At 39.3% G+C, this 18,049-nt stretch overlaps 1 protein-coding gene and 1 long non-coding RNA gene across 3 annotated transcripts; one reads left to right on the top strand and one right to left on the bottom strand.

The window, feature by feature from the left end:
* Positions 1-1,096: 1,096 nt before the first annotated feature.
* MRPL44 (mitochondrial ribosomal protein L44) lies at positions 1,097-13,159 on the top strand. 2 transcript variants are annotated; one of them, XM_058187024.1, is made up of 4 exons: positions 1,097-1,605; positions 9,324-9,792; positions 11,174-11,352; positions 12,699-13,159. In XM_058187024.1, exons 1-4 carry the CDS (start codon positions 1,442-1,444, stop codon positions 12,868-12,870), a joined length of 984 nt encoding a protein of 327 aa, XP_058043007.1. In that variant the 5' UTR covers positions 1,097-1,441; the 3' UTR covers positions 12,871-13,159. The 2 variants fall into 2 exon arrangements, with proteins under 2 accessions (XP_058043007.1, XP_058043005.1); XM_058187022.1 differs by lacking the exon at positions 1,097-1,605 and adding an exon at positions 2,759-3,216 and having other exon boundaries at positions 12,699-13,157.
* LOC131200375 (uncharacterized) lies at positions 12,748-17,991 on the bottom strand. The gene is made up of 3 exons (XR_009155601.1): positions 17,877-17,991; positions 17,271-17,383; positions 12,748-12,844 (listed from the first exon to the last, which is right to left on the bottom strand). It is a non-coding gene; the product is annotated as an uncharacterized LOC131200375 (long non-coding RNA).
* Between the last annotated feature and the right edge of the window lie 58 nt (positions 17,992-18,049).

An 18,049-nucleotide genomic window follows, 5' to 3' on the forward strand; every position in this document is an offset into this window, starting at 1 on the left:
CCATTTTTTGTAGATTTGTTAGGATTCTTACCCATGAATTAAAACCATCTCCTTTTTTTTCATTATTTTTGCCATAGGTGATATGCCCAAGCAATTTTACTTATTATATTTTTATTAAGGCTTAAGTATAAGAAGATTTTTAACATATCTTTTGAGCCATAAACACTGTGTCTCTTGGCTACATTTGATGGGTTAGATGAGTTGCGATTCAGAGCTACCACTGTCTACTGCTAGTTTGGATACACCAGTCTGGAAATTAGAAATAGAATAACAGAGTTGGAAGGGACCTTGGAAGTCTTCTAGTCCCTAACCCCCTGCCTAGGCAGGAAACCCTACACCACTTCAGACAAATGGTTATCCAACATCTTAAATACATCCAGTTTTGGAGTATTCACAACTTCTGGAGGCAAAGTTAAATTAAAATTTTCATAACAGAGGTAGAAGAGGCTGTAAACTCCTTACTCTGCTGAAAAAACATTTGAGTTTGGTGCTTCCTAATTACCCTATGTGTAATGATACTGTTCCCTCATTTGGTTTATGGTATTGACTTGGTTTTCAAAATTAGAATTGGTCTGCAAACACTGCTTGTAAAAGACATAAAAATGCATTCCATTCGGAATAGCTACTTTCAGGACATAATCTTAAAACCGGAGGTTTGCAAAGAATTTTGGAAAGAGGGAGCAAAACGGTACTTTATAAAGTGTTTAGGTTTTAATCTTGCAGCAGGTTTTGAACTTTTATACAATAATGTCTTTGTTTTAAATTTGGCTTCAATACATGCTTGCTATAGTTCTGTCTGAACGTCTCTTGTATCTTATATATTCTGTAGCCCGGTGCTTGTGGTAGATGAAGAATGGAAGCAGAAATTTATTCTGATTACTTAAATGTAAACATGCAGGTTTCTTTGGCAAAATATATATACAGTAAAAGGTTGGTTTTTGCTTTTTTTTCCAGTCTAGCCTACAGCCCTTGAATACATTAGTCAACATAATCTGCTTAGGTTTTAGAGATCAGACAAATTTGTTACTATTTGAAAACTTTATTGAAAATCTCTTAAATAAATAAATAAAGCATCATCATCATCCCCTCAGTAGCTCCCCCACTGTCACGCTTTTTACATTCTCATAATGTTGAAAATAAAGTAGCCGTTTGTACTTTTGGCTACAGTACAGATAATAGCCCGGTAAGTAGATATTTACACGCAGCTCTTAGTAATTGCGGAAAGTTTATAAACCTGAGTGTAAGACCTTCGGCGCATTTGGCATTCGACCGCGTCGCAGAACTGCGATCGAGTTGTGATTCACCTTTTTGAACCGGCCACGCTTATAGCAGCTCCAAGTTTCATTCGCTAGAAGTCCCCTCTGAGGCCGGAACTCAGCCGGACCAGAAAGGAAGTGACACGAGTTTCCAGCCGGCGCTAAATCAAGGTTCCCCAGGTACGATGGCGTCGATGCTCCTACGCTCGCTGCTTCTCGAGACTTCTCAGCGACTGTTCGCGGTGGCGAACGGAGCCGCCCTGCTTCGTTCTCAGCCGCGCCGAAACAAAAAGCTCTGGCTCCAAGCTTACCTGGAACAGCAGCGTTTGCTGGAGCCCCCCAGGCGCCGGTAAGAGGGTCTCGGGTGGGAGAGGCTCACGGGATTAGATGCAGGTTTAGCGCTTCTTTTCTTTGCAACATTTCTTAAGCTTTGGCCAGAGCTTGCAGTCTCAAGGCCTGAAGAAGTTCCAGTTCGACTCGGGCTGCTGCAGGGGCTGCTTATGCTGCTTGGGAGAGAAAGCAGGAGGCCGAGAGGCAGGCATCCTCCAGAGCTGGGCTCTCCAACCTTGGCAACTTTAAGACGTGTGGACTTCAACTCCCAGAATTCCTCAGCCAGCAAAGCTGCCTGAGGAATTCTGGGAGTTGAAGTCCACACGTCTTAAAAGTTGCCACGGTTGGAGAGCCCTGCTCCAGAGTGTATCCAGTTTGCAGGAAGATGAGCACCAGAAAAGTAAATGGAGGCTTTACCTAAACTAGTGGTTTTCAAAGGTAACTTTTAAGATAAACGGACTTCAATTCTGGTTGGGGAATTCTGGGAGTTGAATGTCACTCAGAATAGAATAGAATAGAATAGAATTTTTATTGGCCAAGTGTGATTGGACACACAAGGAATTTGTCAAGTTTAAAAAGCCTCTGGGTTTGTGGGCATACAAGCAAATACACAGTTGAGGATCGCTGTGACTTAGCCTGGCAATCTTTTTTTTTTTAAAAAAGTGGAAAAGGGAAAAACTGTTTCGAACATAAGAATTTGACATGAGGTTTCCCTGTTCTTCCTATTTAAAGTCTAAATAACAGCAACAAGATTTGAACTTTTATACAATAATGTCTTTGTTTTAAATTTGGCTTCAATACATGCTTGCTATAGTTCTGTCTGAACGTCTCTTGTATCTTATATATTCTGTAGCCCGGGTGCTTGTGGTAGATGAAGAATGGAAGCAGAAATTTATTCTGATTACTTAAATGTAAACATGCAGGTTTCTTTGGCAAAATATATATACAGTAAAAGGTTGGTTTTTGCTTTTTTTTCCAGTCTAGCCTACAGCCCTTGAATACATTAGTCAACATAATCTGCTTAGGTTTTAGAGATCAGACAAATTTGTTACTATTTGAAAACTTTATTGAAAATCTCTTAAATAAATAAATAAAGCATCATCATCATCCCCTCAGTAGCTCCCCCACTGTCACGCTTTTTACATTCTCATAATGTTGAAAATAAAGTAGCCGTTTGTACTTTTGGCTACAGTACAGATAATAGCCCGGTAAGTAGATATTTGCACGCAGCTCTTAGTAATTGCGGAAAGTTTATAAACCTGAGTGTAAGACCTTCGGCGCATTTGGCATTCGACCGCGTCGCAGAACTGCGATCGAGTTGTGATTCACCTTTTTGAACCGGCCACGCTTATAGCAGCTCCAAGTTTCATTCGCTAGAAGTCCCCCCTGAGGCCGGAACTCAGCCGGACCAGAAAGGAAGTGACACGAGTTTCCAGCCGGCGCTAAATCAAGGTTCCCCAGGCACGATGGCGTCGATGCTCCTACGCTCGCTGCTTCTCGAGACTTCTCAGCGACTGTTCGCGGTGACGAACGGAGCCGCCCTGCTTCGTTCTCAGCCGCGCCGAAACAAAAAGCTCTGGCTCCAAGCTTACCTGGAGCAGCAGCGTTTGCTGGAGCCCCCCAGGCGCCGGTAAGAGGGTCTCGGGTGGGAGAGGCTCACGGGATTAGATGCAGGTTTAGCGCTTCTTTTCTTTGCAACATTTCTTAAGCTTTGGCCAGAGCTTGCAGTCTCAAGGCCTGAAGAAGTTCCAGTTCGACTCGGGCTGCTGCAGGGGCTGCTTATGCTGCTTGGGAGAGAAAGCAGGAGGCCGAGAGGCAGGCATCCTCCAGAGCTGGGCTCTCCAACCATGGCAACTTTAAGACGTGTGGACTTCAACTCCCAGAATTCCTCAGCCAGCAAAACTGCCTGAGGAATCCTGGGAGTTGAAGTCCACACGTCTTAAAGTTGCCACGGTTGGAGAGCCCTGCTCCAGAGTGTATCCAGTTTGCAGGAAGGTGAGCACCAGAAAAGTAAATGGAGGCTTTACCTAAACTAGTGGTTTTCAAAGGTAACTTTTAAGATAAATGGACTTCAATTCTGGTTGGGGAATTCTGGGAGTTGAATGTCACTCAGAATAGAATAGAATAGAATTTTTATTGGCCAAGTGTGATTGGACACACAAGGAATTTGTCAAGTTTAAAAAGCCTCTGGGTTTGTGGGCATACAAGCAAATACACAGTTGAGGGTGGCTGTGATTTAGCCTGGCAATCTTTTTTAAAGAAAAAAAGTGGAAAAGGGAAAAACTGTTTCGAACATAAGAATTTGACATGAGGTTTCCATGTTCTTCCTATTTAAAGTCTAAATAACAGCAACAAGATTAAACACAAAGTAAAACCAATCTTTGAACAAGTGCTTCATGACGATTTCAGTTCTTTAGTAATTCAATAATCTTCAGTAATTTCTACATGTTTTTGAATGAGGATTTGTTGTTGTTAGTTATGAAGTCGTGTCCGACCCATCGCAACGCCAGGGACAACATTCCCCCAGGCCTTCCTATCCTCTACCATCCTCTGGAGTCCATTTAAGCTCACGCCTACTGCTTTAGTGACTCCATCCAACCACCTCGCTCTCTGTCGTCCCCTTCTTCTTTTGCCCTCAATCTTTGCACGCATTAGGCTCTTCTCCAGTGAGTCCTTCTTTCTCATTAGGTGGCCAAAGTATTTCAGTTTTATCTTCAGGATCTGGCCTTCTAAAGAGAAGTCACGGTTGATCTCCTCTAGGACTGACTTGTTTGTTCGCCTTGCGGTCCAAGGGACTCGCAGGAGTTTTCTCCAGCACCAGAGTTCAAAGGCCTCAATTCTTTGGCGCTCAGCCTTTCTTATGGTCCAACTTTCACAGCCATACACTGCAACTGGAAAACCATAGCCTTGACTATATACACTTTTGTTGGCAGGGTGATGTCTCTGCTTGTTAGTATGCTGTCTAGATTTGCCATAGCTTTCCTCCCCAGGAGCAAGCGTCTTTTAATTTCTTGGCTACAGTCCCCATCTGCGGTGATCTTGGAGCCCAGGAAAATAAAATCTGTCACTACCTCCATTTCTTCCCCATCTATCTGACAGGAATTGAAAGGGACAGATGCCATGATTTTAGTTTTCTTAATGTTGAGTTTCAAGCCAACTTTTGCACTCTTCTCCTTTACCTGCATCAAGAGGCTTTTTAGTTCCACTTCGCTTTCTGCCATTAGAGTGGTATCATCTGCATATCTGAGGTTGATATTTCTCCCAGCAATCTTAATTCCATCTTTTGATTCATCCAGCCCCGCCTTTCTCATGATGTACTCTGCATATAAGTTAAATAGGCAGGGCGATAGTATACAGCCTTGCCAGAGTCGTTTCCCAATTTTGAACCAATCAGTGGTTCCATGTCCAGTTCTCACTGTTGTTTCTTGACCCGCATACAGGTTTCTCAAGAGACAAATAAGATGGTCTGGTACGCCCATCTCTTTAAGAACTTGCCACAATTTGTTATGATCCACACAATCAAAGACTTTAGCATAGTCAATGAAGCAGAAGTAGATGTTTTTCTGGAACTCCCTAGCTTTCTCCATGATCCAGCGTATGTTGGCAATTTGATCTCTAGTTCCTCTGCCTCTTCAAAATCCTGCCTGTACTTCTGATAGTTCTCGATCCACATATTGCTGGAGCCTAGCTTGTAGGATTTTAAGCATAACCTTACTAGCATGTGAAATGAGTGCAATGGTGTGATAGTTTGAACATTCCTTGGCATTGCCTTTCTTTGGAATTGGAATGTAAATTGACCTTTTCCAATCCTGTGGCCATTGTTGAGGTTTCCAAATTTGCTGGCAAATTGGATGTAGCACTTTTACTGCATTGTCTTTTAAGATTTTGAATAGCTCAGCTGGAATACTGTCTCCTCCACTAGCTTTGTTGTTGCTCAGATTTCCTAAGGCCCATTTGACTTCACATTCTAGGATGTCTGGCTCAAGGTTAGTGACCACCCCATTGTGGTTATCAGGGATGTTAAGCTTGTTCTTGTATAGTACTTTTGTGTAATTTTGCCATCTCTTCTTAATCTCTTCTGCCTCTGTTACATCCCTGCCACTTGGTCCTTTATCATGCCCATCTTTACATGAAACATTCCCTTCATATCTCCAATTCTCTTGAAGAGATCTCTGGTCCTCCCTATTCTATTGTTTTCTTCTATTTCTTTGCACTGTTCATTTAAGAATGTATTCTTATCTCTTCTAGCTATTCTCTGGAATTCTGCATTTAACTAGGTGTATCTTTCTCTTTCTCCCCTGACTTTCACTTCCTTTCTTTCCTCAGCTATTTGCAAAACTTCCTCAGACAGCCATTTTGCTTTCTTGCGTTTCTTTTTCTTTGGGATGGTTTTAGTTGTTACCTCTTGTACAATGTTACGAACTATGCGTCCATAGTTCTTTAGGCACTCTGTCTATCAGATCTAATTCATTAAATCTATTTGTCATCTCTACTGTATATTCATCAGGGATATGATTTAGTTCATACCTGAGTGGCCTGGGGTTTTCCCCTATTTTCTTCAATTTAAGCCTAAATTTTGCAAGGAGAAGCTCATGATCTGAGCCACAGTCAGCTCCTGGTCTTGTTTTTACTGACTGTATAGAGCAGTGGTTCTCAACCTTTATAGTGCTGCGACCCCTTTAATACAATTCCCCACGATGTGGCAACCCCTTTAATACAATTCCCCACAATGTGGCAACCCCAACCATAAAATTATTTTCGTTTTGAATTTATCATGCCTGAAGCCGTATTGGCTAGTGATCTGAACTGCTTGCGATTGCCTTGAGGACGGAGACATTAAAGCGGAGACTCCTCCCCTATTAAGTTTATAGTGCCTGAAGCCAGATTAGGCTAGTGATTGGGAGTGATTGCAGCTGGCTTTAGAGGGAGACATCAGAGCAAAGATTTCTCTCTTTTTTAATTCATCGCGCCTGAAGCCGAATTCGGCTAGCGATTTGAAGAGCCTGCAGCTGGCTTGTGGAGTCAACCATTGGAGCATGATTCTTCAACTCGCAAGTATACTTCCCATATTTCCGATGGTTTTAGGTGACCCCTGGCAAATCGTCATTCGACCCCCAAAGGGGTCCCGACCCTCAGGTTGAGAACTGCTGGTATAGAGCTTCTCCATCTTTGGCTGCAGAGCACAGTCAATCTGATTTCTGTGTTGACCGTCTGGTGATGTCCATGTGCAGAGTCGTCTCTTGGGTTGTTGGAAAAGAGAGTTTGCTATGACCATCGTATTATCTTGACAGACTACGGTGATATTGAATGGTTTGCCTTGGATTCGAACTGAGTTCATTCTGTCATTTTGGGGGTTGTATCCCAGTATTGCTTTTCCTACTCTTTTATTGATTATGAAGGCTACTCCATTTCTTCTGAGGGATTCTTGCCCGCAGTAGTATACCTGATGGGCATCTGAATTAAATTCACCCATTCCTGTCCATTTTAGTTCGCTGATTCCTAAGATGTCGATGTTCATTCTTGTCATCTCATGCTTGACCATGTCTAGCTTACCTTGATTCATGGATCTTACATTCCAGGTTCCTATGGAGAAAAAAATCTTTATAGCATCGGACTTTCCTTTCACTACCAGATACATCCACAGCTGAGTTTCCTTTCGGCTTTGGCCCAGTTGCTTTGCTCTTTGTAGCACTACTAGTACTAGCCCTCCACTCTTCCCCAGTAGCATATTGGACACCTTCCGACCTGAGGGGCTCATCTTCTGGCGTCATATCTTTTTTCCTTTTTGTACTGTCCATGGGGTTTTCATGGCAAAGATACTGGAGTGAGTTGCCATTTCCTTCTTCAGTGGATCACGTTTTGTCAGAATTGCTATGATCTGTCTGTCTTGGGTTCCCTGCACGGCATAGCTCATAGCTTCATTGAGCTATGCAAGCTCTTCGCCACGACAAGGCAGTAATCCATGAAGGGGGAATGAGGATTATGATACACAAATGATAGTTATCAATTCATAACCTCCCTAGCATATACAGTACATTCAGAAAGTATTCAGACCCCCCTTCACTTTTGCTATGCTGCAGCCTGATTCTATTGGTGTCCTCCCCCCCCCCCCGAATTAATCTACTCAGTAGATTAATGACAAAGTGAAAACAACTTTAGAAGTGTCTGTAAATTTATTTTAGAAAATTCATTATTAGTTATTTGACTAAACAGTGGAATTCCACTAAACAGTGTTTTTTCTTTATCTAGTATTTATTCTCATTGCAATCTGAAATATGCTTAAAAAGTTTCTCCAGCACCACAGTTCAGACACAAGCATTCAAGTCAGTACCTGAATGTTAATTTGGAGTATTATGGATGTATCTGACATCTTTGTCTCATAGATACTTACGGGACCGCCTACTGCCACCAATAGCCTCCCACCGACCTGTGCGCTCTCACAGGGAGGGCCTCCTTAGGGTGCCGTCAGCCAAACAATGTCGGCTGGCGGCTCCCAGGGGAAGAGCACTCTCTGTGGGGGCACCTGCCCTGTGGAATGAACTACCTGTGGGGCTACGCGTACTCCCCGATCTCCGGACCTTTAAGCGCGAGCTCAAGACTTTTCTTTTTCATCGAGCAGGGCTGGCCTAATGGCAATTTTAATGGGGTTTTAATCGGGGTTGTTTTTTATAATTTTATCCTATTATTTTTAAATTTTCGGCCAATGGAATTAGATTTTTTAAAGATATTGTATTTTAACTTTTGTGTATGTGTTTTATTCTGGCTGTAAACTGCCCTGAGTCTTCGGAGAAGGGCGGTATATAAATATGAATGAATGAATGAATGAATGAATGAATGAATAAATAAATAAATAAATAAATAAATAAATAAATAAATAAATAAATAAATAAAAAATACGGATGTAAATTTTTTAAGAAGACTGTTGCTGCAGGTTGAGTTTTTAGAGGTCATTTTATCATTTAATTAACTTAACTGCTTTTTTTCCTCAACCAATCCTACTTCACAGAAATTATATAGGAATAAAATACAGAAAGATATTCATGAAAACTATTTTGAGGTCTTAGGGGAAAATGGGATATAACTTTAACAAAAATACAATTTACACTAGGTTTATTTATTTTTATCTTGATAAATATATTTAGATTAGATTAACTGTCTTTACCAGTATATTAACATGTTGTTTTACTTATATATGCTTTGCAGAGTCTAAATTAATCTGTGGAAGATTGAATTATTCATATATCTGATTTTTCAGGAATAAACAATATAATATTGCTGACTAGAAAAACCATTTTTAGTTTTCTTAGCCTGTTCTATTGGGATAAGAAAATTTGAAGTAAATGATATTAATTAACAAAAATACTATAGTATTGTGACACAAGATGTAAAGACTTTCATTTCCATGTTTCATACCTGCAAGTTCTTTTATAAACCTCTGGAAAATACATGACTCAAAGAAATGAAATATATAGAAGTTTCTGTTCTTGAAATACAGTAAATACAGTAAGCTCACAATAATCAGTTTGGGCTCTGAAATTGTCTTTTCCACGACATATCTTTGATTCCCACAATGAAGATTTTCAAACTGAATATATACAACCAGAATTCCAATAATGGTTTTAAGGGTACAGTAGTTGGAATAAAACACTTGATAGCCTTAGTCTCACCATGAAATCTGTATTGACTAGGCTGTTTTTTATATATTTGCTTCTCTATTTCTGTTCTCTTTTTACGTAGGTCTGAGAAGCCTAACTGGGATTATCATGCAGAAATAGTAGCTTTTGGCCACCGGATACATGAGACATTCCCACTCGAACAACTCAAAACTGCATTTGTTAATTCTTGTTATATAAAAAATGAAGAATCTAAACGCCAAGAACTTGGACTAGAAAAAGAGAATCTTGCTCTTAATCTTAAGGACAATCAGGAACTTTCTTTACAGGGAGCTTCCTTTACACACTCTTACCTCACACAGTGCTTTGAAGAAGCCTTCCCAAAAATGCCACCTGCTGGCATTGAAGCACTTGTTAACTATCTCACCAGTGAAGAAATAGTATCCTACATTGCTAGAAATCTATCTTTGCAAGACTTGACACTTTGTGCAGAATTTCCCGTGCCACCTAAAGTGCTGCAGCAGACTTTTTTTGCGGTAATAGGAGCTTTGCTTCAGGGTAATAGCTCTCAAAGGACAGAGATCTTTGTCAGGGTAAGTTACAATTGAAATTGGTGATCCAGACTTTTTTTAACACAAGATTTGCATGGATGCAATATTCTGATACAAATTTACAAATTACATTAGCAGGACACATATTAGGAGAATTAAAAAAAATATTTCTTCCTAATGTGCAAAATGATATTAAAGACTTGGGGAAAGTACTGGAAAATTACATGTAGAGATCCAGCTATACTGCCAGAATTTTAGTCCATCGAGGCTGTGGAAGCATTTATTTTAGACAAACAGTGCCCTTACTGCTCTATAAGGATAAATAATGTAAGCCTCATAAAATATCTCATGGTGGTTAGTTAGTAGTTAGTTAGTTAGTTAAGAAATGTTATTTTATGTAATTTTCCTTCAGGCAAGTTGACTTTATGGAAGATGATTTCAGAAAATTTATATTTGACATAGCTTATAGTCATGATGGGAAACCTATAGCTGAGCTTCTGGTTTCTGGCGCATGCGCGCTGGCCAGCTGATCTTCATGTGCGCATGTGCGCCAGAAACTGGAAGACCAGGTGACCAGGCACTGCTCTTCCGGTTTCCAGCATTCCTGCGCTTGTGCGCCGGGGAGCTGCTTTTCCGGCTTCTTGTGCTCCCCCATGCTCACGGTCCCGTTTTGGCACTTAGTCCCAAAAGGTTTTGCCAACACTGGCCTATAGACTTCCTTAGTGCTTAATTTCACTTAATTTTGATTATTTTGTTAAAATTAAACATGGTGTCATGGCTTTCCTTGTCTCCCAAGCTATTTTGCAATGTGCCTACTTCCACCATTTTGTTAGTTAATAAAAATTATCTCAATGCTTGAAAGTAGATTTGTAGTGTTATAATGCAGTAATAACTAAGCATTATAAAAATATACCCTAGTAAATAAGAGTTCTATTTGAAAGAACGATATATAGGTAGTTCTCAAATTATGACAATAATTGGGATCAGAATTTCTGTTGCTAACCGAGGTTGTTCTTAAATGAGTCAGACCTAATTTTGTGGTCTTTTTTGCCATGGTTTTTAAATGAGTCAATGTAGTTGTTAAGAGACTCATATAGTCATTAAACAAATCAGGCTTCCCCCATTGACTGTGCTTGTCAGAAGCTGGCTGGGAAAAGAGAAGATGGCCATCGCATGATCCAAGGATCATGTGACCATCATAAATACTTGCCAGTTTCCAACTGCCCAAATTTTGATCACTTGCTGTGATGGTTATAAGTGCAAGGACCAGTTGTAAGTCATTCTTTTCAGTGCTGTTATAACTTTGAACAGTTCCTAAATGTTTGCAAATTGAGGTCTATCTGTATTGGCTATCTCAATCACGATTATTGCTATTATTTTTAAGTAACTCAAAGAATATTGTCTTTTTAATATTTGTTTACAGGACTTCTTCATCCCTCAGTTGATAGGAAAGGAACTGTTTGAGATGTGGACTGTTGTAAACCCCATGGGCTTGCTGCTGGAAGAACTGGCCAAGAGGAATATAAGTGCTCCAGAACCAAGGCTAACCAGGCAGTCAGGAGCTACCACTGCTTTACCCTTGTTCTTTGTAGGGTTATACTGGTTAGTAAGATTTCAGGATGATTTAGGCTTGCTACTATGTACTGAAGGTGGACCCCTGTCTTACCAGTTATATATATATATTTCATACATATGCTTGAATGGAATTTCATGTAGAAAATAAAACATGCATAAACTTAGGCAGTTTAGTTAGTGTCCATTGATAGGGAGCAGAATGCCTCCAAGTAATACAGTATAACATCAGGAGAAGAACTGGTTGGCCACTGATAAACATCCTGCATTCAGGTTGCCTTGGCATGTTGATCCTACAGGGTTTAGAATTCCAATTCCACTTCATATAAGTGATTATAAAATCTAAACTAGCTTTTCGTATTACCAGTTATTTGCAGTGTATATCATAGCTTGTAAAGAGTTATATATTTTTGTTGGTTTCTGTCCGCTAAAGAATAAGTGCTATTCATTGTTCCACTGCCAGCTTACATCTCTACAAGATAAAGAGTGATTTCTAACAGGAAGAGACATGTTTCTGGCATTCTTCAGTCTATTTCAGGAGTGATGACTTTGCAGTATGGTTCAGAAATAATAGTGTCGTAACTTGCTCTTGTTAAGCTCACTAAAATTGCTTCTGAGCTACTTCTATGGGTTTTGAGCTTTAAAAGACTGGAGACTTTAATTTAATCTTTATCTTGTTTTTATTTTAGGATTGTCTTTTTATATTGCTTTTTATGGATTATTCTTGATCATTTTTGCCTGAATGGTGGAGTAATTTTACAAATTCAGATCTACTTTGTGCATGGACAATTGCTTGTGTTTTGTAATTTTTTATTGCACAGTATGAGTTATAAGCACACATTAATTCAAGGAAGTTAATTGCTTTATATTGTTGGTAGTGGGACAAAGAATATTGATACTGTCAGGAAATGAAGAGATTAATTAACTGATTTTTGTTTTTTCCCTGTAAAATCCAGACCACCTTTCTTAATATTTTTTATTGTTTTCTAGGAGCAAAATCAGGACCTAATATTTCATCATTTATTAATTTTCATTTCAATATATTGCATACAATTACTACAGATTAATCTACTATTAAAGGTAGCATATAGATTTCGTAAAAGAAATGCAGGATAGTTTCAAAATCAGTTTATACATAGTAATAATAAACTAAAATTGTTTTTTACAGTATTATTTCATGCTTGTTGAGATAATTTTATACCAAATTTTATACAGAATTTAACCACCAGTTTTTCAGTATTTGATTTACAAAGAGGGTATGTACCCTTTATACTAAGGCTTTCTCTTAAGTTATTAGATAAACAGACTATGTTGCCTAATCTGATTGATCAGTTGCATAATCATAGACTTCATAAAGGTGTTTCTTCTCTTTTCAGTGATAAGAAGCTTCTAGCTGAAGGTACTGGTGAAACAATATTGGCTGCTGAAGAAGAGGCTGCTCGTGTGGCCTTGCGGAAACTTTATGGCTTCACTGAGAACAGACAATCCTGGCATTACCCTTCTTTGAAATGTGAGAAGCAAGCTGAAAAAGCGATTAGCAGTAGTTAAAATAAAAAAGTCAGGTCCATTTGCAACAATACTGCATTTCAGCAGGAACTTTTTTCTCTTCTGTTCCATTTATCTAAATTAAAATGCTTTGAATAAAAATGCTCTATCAAAGAATTCATAAGATAGCTGTATTCATTTTATTGTTGTGGAAAGCAACTCTTCATTTCCTAGTACTGTAAATATTTGCATTGTCAACCCAAAGAAAGGGATTATGTATTTCATTTCTTGATGGAGAGTTAAAATTAAATTTTTGCCATATTTAAGATCACCTAAGTGAATTTGTGGCTAGGTGTGTTTCTTTACCAAGGTTCAACTTGAATGTATTTGGGTCAATATAAAAGGGGTGAAAAACGATATTGCCATAGGTCTATACTATAGGCCACCCAACCAAACAGAGGAAGTAGATGAACTTTTTGCTAGTCAGCTAACTAAGGTATGTAGGAAGCACATCACAGTAGTAATGGGGGATTTTAACTACCCTGACATCAACTGGGAAACAAACTCTGCACCAAGTGGAAGATCCAACAGGTTCCTAACAAACCTAGCAGACAACTTTGTTTCCCAAAAAATAGAGAAGGCGACAAGGGGATCAGCCATATTGGACTTAATTCTCACTAACAGAGATGAAATGATAGAAGGTGTTGAAGCTACAGGAACCTTGGGGGCAAGTGACCACGCAATATTGGAATTCGACATTAAGCAAATACAAGTAGTAGAACAAAGTCAAACTAGAGTCTTGGACTTTAAGAGAGCTAATTTCAATAAACTTAGAGAGAGCTTGAGAAGGATTCAATGGATGAGAATCCTCGGGAAAACAACTCAAGAAGCTTGGGAAATTTTGAAAAGTGAGATTATAAAAGCACAGTCTAACACAATACCAATGAAGAAGAAAAATAGTAGATCTCAAAAGAAACCAGCATGGATGCATAAAGAACTATCTGACAAATTGAAAGACAAAAAGGACAAATATAAAAAGTGGAAAGAGGGGCAAATAACTAAGGCAGAATATCAGCAAATAGCCCGAGCCTGTAAAGATGAAGTGAGGAAAGCTAAGGCTCACAATGAACAAAGGCTAGTGACAAAAGTAAAAATAACAAAAAAGCTTCTTCCAACATGTTAAAAACAAGAAAAAGTCAAGGAAACAATTGGCCCATTGCTGGGAGAAAGTGGCAAGAAGATGACAAGCAACAGGAGAAAGCAGATCTACTTAACTCATATTTTGCATCTGTCTTTACACAAAAGGAAAAACAATCCAACCTATCAAAACAGCACTACAAAAACAGATTAGAAACACAAGTTAAAATAGGGAAGAAAATGGTAAGTGAACACCTGTCTACCCTAGACGAGTTCAAATCACCAGGACGGATGGATTACACCCCAAGGTTCTGAAGGAACTGGCAGGCGTGATCTCAGAACCACTGAACTATATCTTTCAAAGATCCTGGAGCACAGGAGCTGCCAGAGGACTGGAAAAGAGCTGATGTAGTTCCCATCTTCAAAAAAGGGGAAAAAAACAGATCGAGGAAACTACAGACCTATCAGTCTGACCTCAATACCAGGGAAGATTCTGGAAAAGATAATCAAGCAACGAATCACTGAACACCTAGAAGCAAACAAAGTAATAACCAAAAGCCAACATGGGTTTGTCAAAAACAGATCATGCCAGACTAATCTTATCGCATTCTTTGACAAAATGACAAAATTAGTAGACCAGAGGAATGCTGTCGATATAATTTACTTGGACTTCAGTAAAGCATTTGATAAAGTAGACCATAACCTACTACTAGATAAAGTAGAAAAATGTGGGTTAGACAGCACCACCACCAGATGGATTCGTAACTGGCTGACCAACCGCACTCAACGTGTAGTCCTCAACGGAACTACATCCACATGGAGGGAAGTATGCAGTGGAGTACCCCAAGGCTCTGTTTTAGGCCCAGTACTCTTCAACATCTTCATCAATGACTTGGACGAGGGGATAGATGGGGAACTCATCAAATTTGCAGATGACACCAAGCTGGCAGGAATAGCCAACACTCCAGAAGATAGGCTCAAGTTACAGAAAGATCTTGACAGACTTGAACATTGGGCGCTATCTAACAAAATGAAATTCAACAGTGAAAAAAGTAAGGTTCTACATTTAGGCCAAAAAACAAAATGCACCAGTACCGTATATGTGGTACCTTGCTCAATAGTAGTACCTGTGAGAGGGATCTTGGAGTCCTAGTGGATAACCATTTAGATATGAGCCAGCAGTGTGCAGCAGCTGTTAAAAAAGCCAACACAGTTCTGGGCTGCATAAACAGAGGGATAGAATCAAGATCACGTGAAGTGTTAGTACCACTTTATAATGCCTTGGTAAGGCCACACTTGGAATATTGCAACCAGTTTTGGTTCCACGATGTAAAAAAGATGTTGAGACTCTAGAAAGAGTGCAGAGAAGAGCAACAAAGATGATTAGGGGACTGGAGGATAAAACATATGAAGAACGGTTGCAGGAACTGGGTATGTCTAGTTTAACAAAAAGAAGGACTAGGGGAGACATGATAGCTGTGTTCCAATATCTCAGGGGCTGCCACAAAGAAGAGAGTCAGGCTGTTCTCCAAAGCACCTGAGGGTAGAACAAGAAGCAATGGGTGGAAACTGGTCAAAGAAAGAAGCAACTTAGAACTAAGGAGAAATTTCCTGACAGTTAGAACAATTAATAAGTGGAACGACTTGCCTTCAGAAGTTGTGAATGCTCCAACACTGGAAATTTTTAAGAAAATGTTGGATAACCATCTGACTGAGATGGTATAGGGTTTCCTGCCTGGGCAGGGGGTTGGACTAGAAGGCCTCCAAGGTCCCTTCCAACTCTGATGTTATGTTATGTTAACTTCCTGCATTTGTGGCTCAGTAATTTGCAATCTTTACCTAATTTCCATCAAAGTTTCTAATCTGTTAAATACATTTGCAAGGACTGTGAGTATCTACTAGGAATTTTTCATGTATAATCTCATTAGAACAAATAGTGATAGTACAATATCACATGTTCTAATTATGCATTCAAAGGATCTCCTTCACATATTTAGAAAGAAGACCACTGACACAGCTTTAAAAACATTCACTTATGTTTGAATATATTTCTTTTTCAGCTTTTATTACACCGGAACGCATATGTAATCATCAAACCTCTTGAATTTTCTCCTTAAAGTGAGATCAACAGTTAGCTATAGAATAATCTCATATGCCAATTACATGAGATCATCATCTAGCTATAGAATAATCTCATATGCCAGTTACATGGAACTGTAATTGACAGAGAAAAACTGACAGATTCTGTGCTGTTACCAATCTAATGATTCTACTACACCTGCTCTTTGTCAAGATATGGGAACTCTGCTGGAATAAAATAAATCATATTATATAGATTCACACTATAAATATATTTACAGAGATAATATTGTATTACAAGCTATGTAGAAAGTAATTATTTGATATTCTGGATATATATTTTGCATGATAAAATATACAATATTCCTTGCTGTATACACTGCTGATAATTTTGAAACTTAAAGCTCCAGCTCTTGAGAATGAGGCTGATGGACAATTTACAACAATTATGTGTTTGGAAAGAGTCACAACACAGTGATAAAACACAGCTTTGCATGTGAAATATTACTTGTATGTTTAAAGGATTTTAGTACATAGCAAAGAAAAACCAGCTAGTTGAATAATATCCGATTAAAATAGTCTTAAGAATTAAGAAGGAATTCAAAGGATGTTTCAACTGTTATTTAACCAGCAACATATATACAACTCACCCTCCAGAGCCGGACATTTACTTGAGAAAATATAACATTTGCTTTTGCAGAAACCAGAAGTTGAAACCAAGGCTTGTCCATGTTAGATCAACAAGAAATGAGAAAAGAAGGGAGTGGCAGCACAGCCAAAATTAAGTTGTTGCTTATGTCTGAGCCACAATCCAACCAAGCAATAATAGTCATAAAAATAATTATATCTATTCGCTTCTGATCTCATTACTTCTGCAAATTGCTGGCCCCTGATACACTAATCTACTCAATAGGGCTAGGTATGTGACAGATTGGGTTCACCCCATGCAAAGTCACTTTATGGCATTTTCATTTTTGAAAAAAAATCACTCAAAATCAGTGAGATGGAAGGTGTCTAAATATGATTAATAGATTGCTGAACTACTGTTTCTTGGCTAAATTACACACTGGCTGGATTCATATAGTATATCATAAAAGTTTTTTTTTAAATTTGAATTTATATCCCGCCCTTCTCCGAAGACTCAGGGCAGCTTACATTGTGTTAAGCAATAGTCTTCATCCATTTGTATATTATATACAAAGTCAACTTTTATTGCCCCCATCAATCTGGGTCCTCATTTTACTTACCTTATAAAGGATGGAAGGCTGAGTCAACCTTGGGCCTGGTGGGACTTGAACTTGCAGTAATTGCAAGCAGCTGTGTTAATAACAGACTGCTTAGTCTGTTGAGCCACCAGAGGCTGAAAAGTAGAGACAAGAATAAGATATTTTGGGACAACACAAGCAAAATTGGGAAGGCCACTTTTTGCCACCTGGAGTTTTTAAGCAGGGAGTGTTGTGCAAGTCTTGGTCTGTAAAGCAACACTTAACTGTCTGTACCTCGAAAGAGAAGCATGTTATAATACTGGTAAGGGATTTTTGGGAAGTCGGGTGGAGCAAGAAAGAAGGGATTCAGAGGCTCTTCCAGGTCGACGTTTAGAAATCTGTCTGGGATCATCGTCTATGACAAATCAAAATGACGTAGCTGCCTCCACTTATAAGAGCCTTAGGCTCCTAAAAATTATTTGCTGGGAGCAGCCACAGGGACTAGCCAAGTAGCGCTTGCGAGTCCTCTACGCTATCCTGATCAGGATGACCCTTTGATCCCATTCATGGAGATCATGAGCTTGCAGGATAATTCAAATTCAGGAAATCCTTCGTATAATCTTGGAACACATGGTGTTCATCACGGACCTTGCACCGCTACTTCATCGCCCCGGCTCAGCTCACCAATTCTTTTCCTTTCGCCGACACATTTTCTTTTAAACCCCTTTCCTTACGTCATAAGTCCCCAACTTCAGATTGCGTCTCGCCCCCTCCCCGTGACTTGCAGGGTCATGCCAGGTAAGCGGCTCCTGAGAGGAAAA

Source organism: Ahaetulla prasina, chromosome 6, assembly GCF_028640845.1.
Source record: "Ahaetulla prasina isolate Xishuangbanna chromosome 6, ASM2864084v1, whole genome shotgun sequence".
Taxonomy (NCBI): Eukaryota; Metazoa; Chordata; class Lepidosauria; order Squamata; family Colubridae; genus Ahaetulla; species Ahaetulla prasina.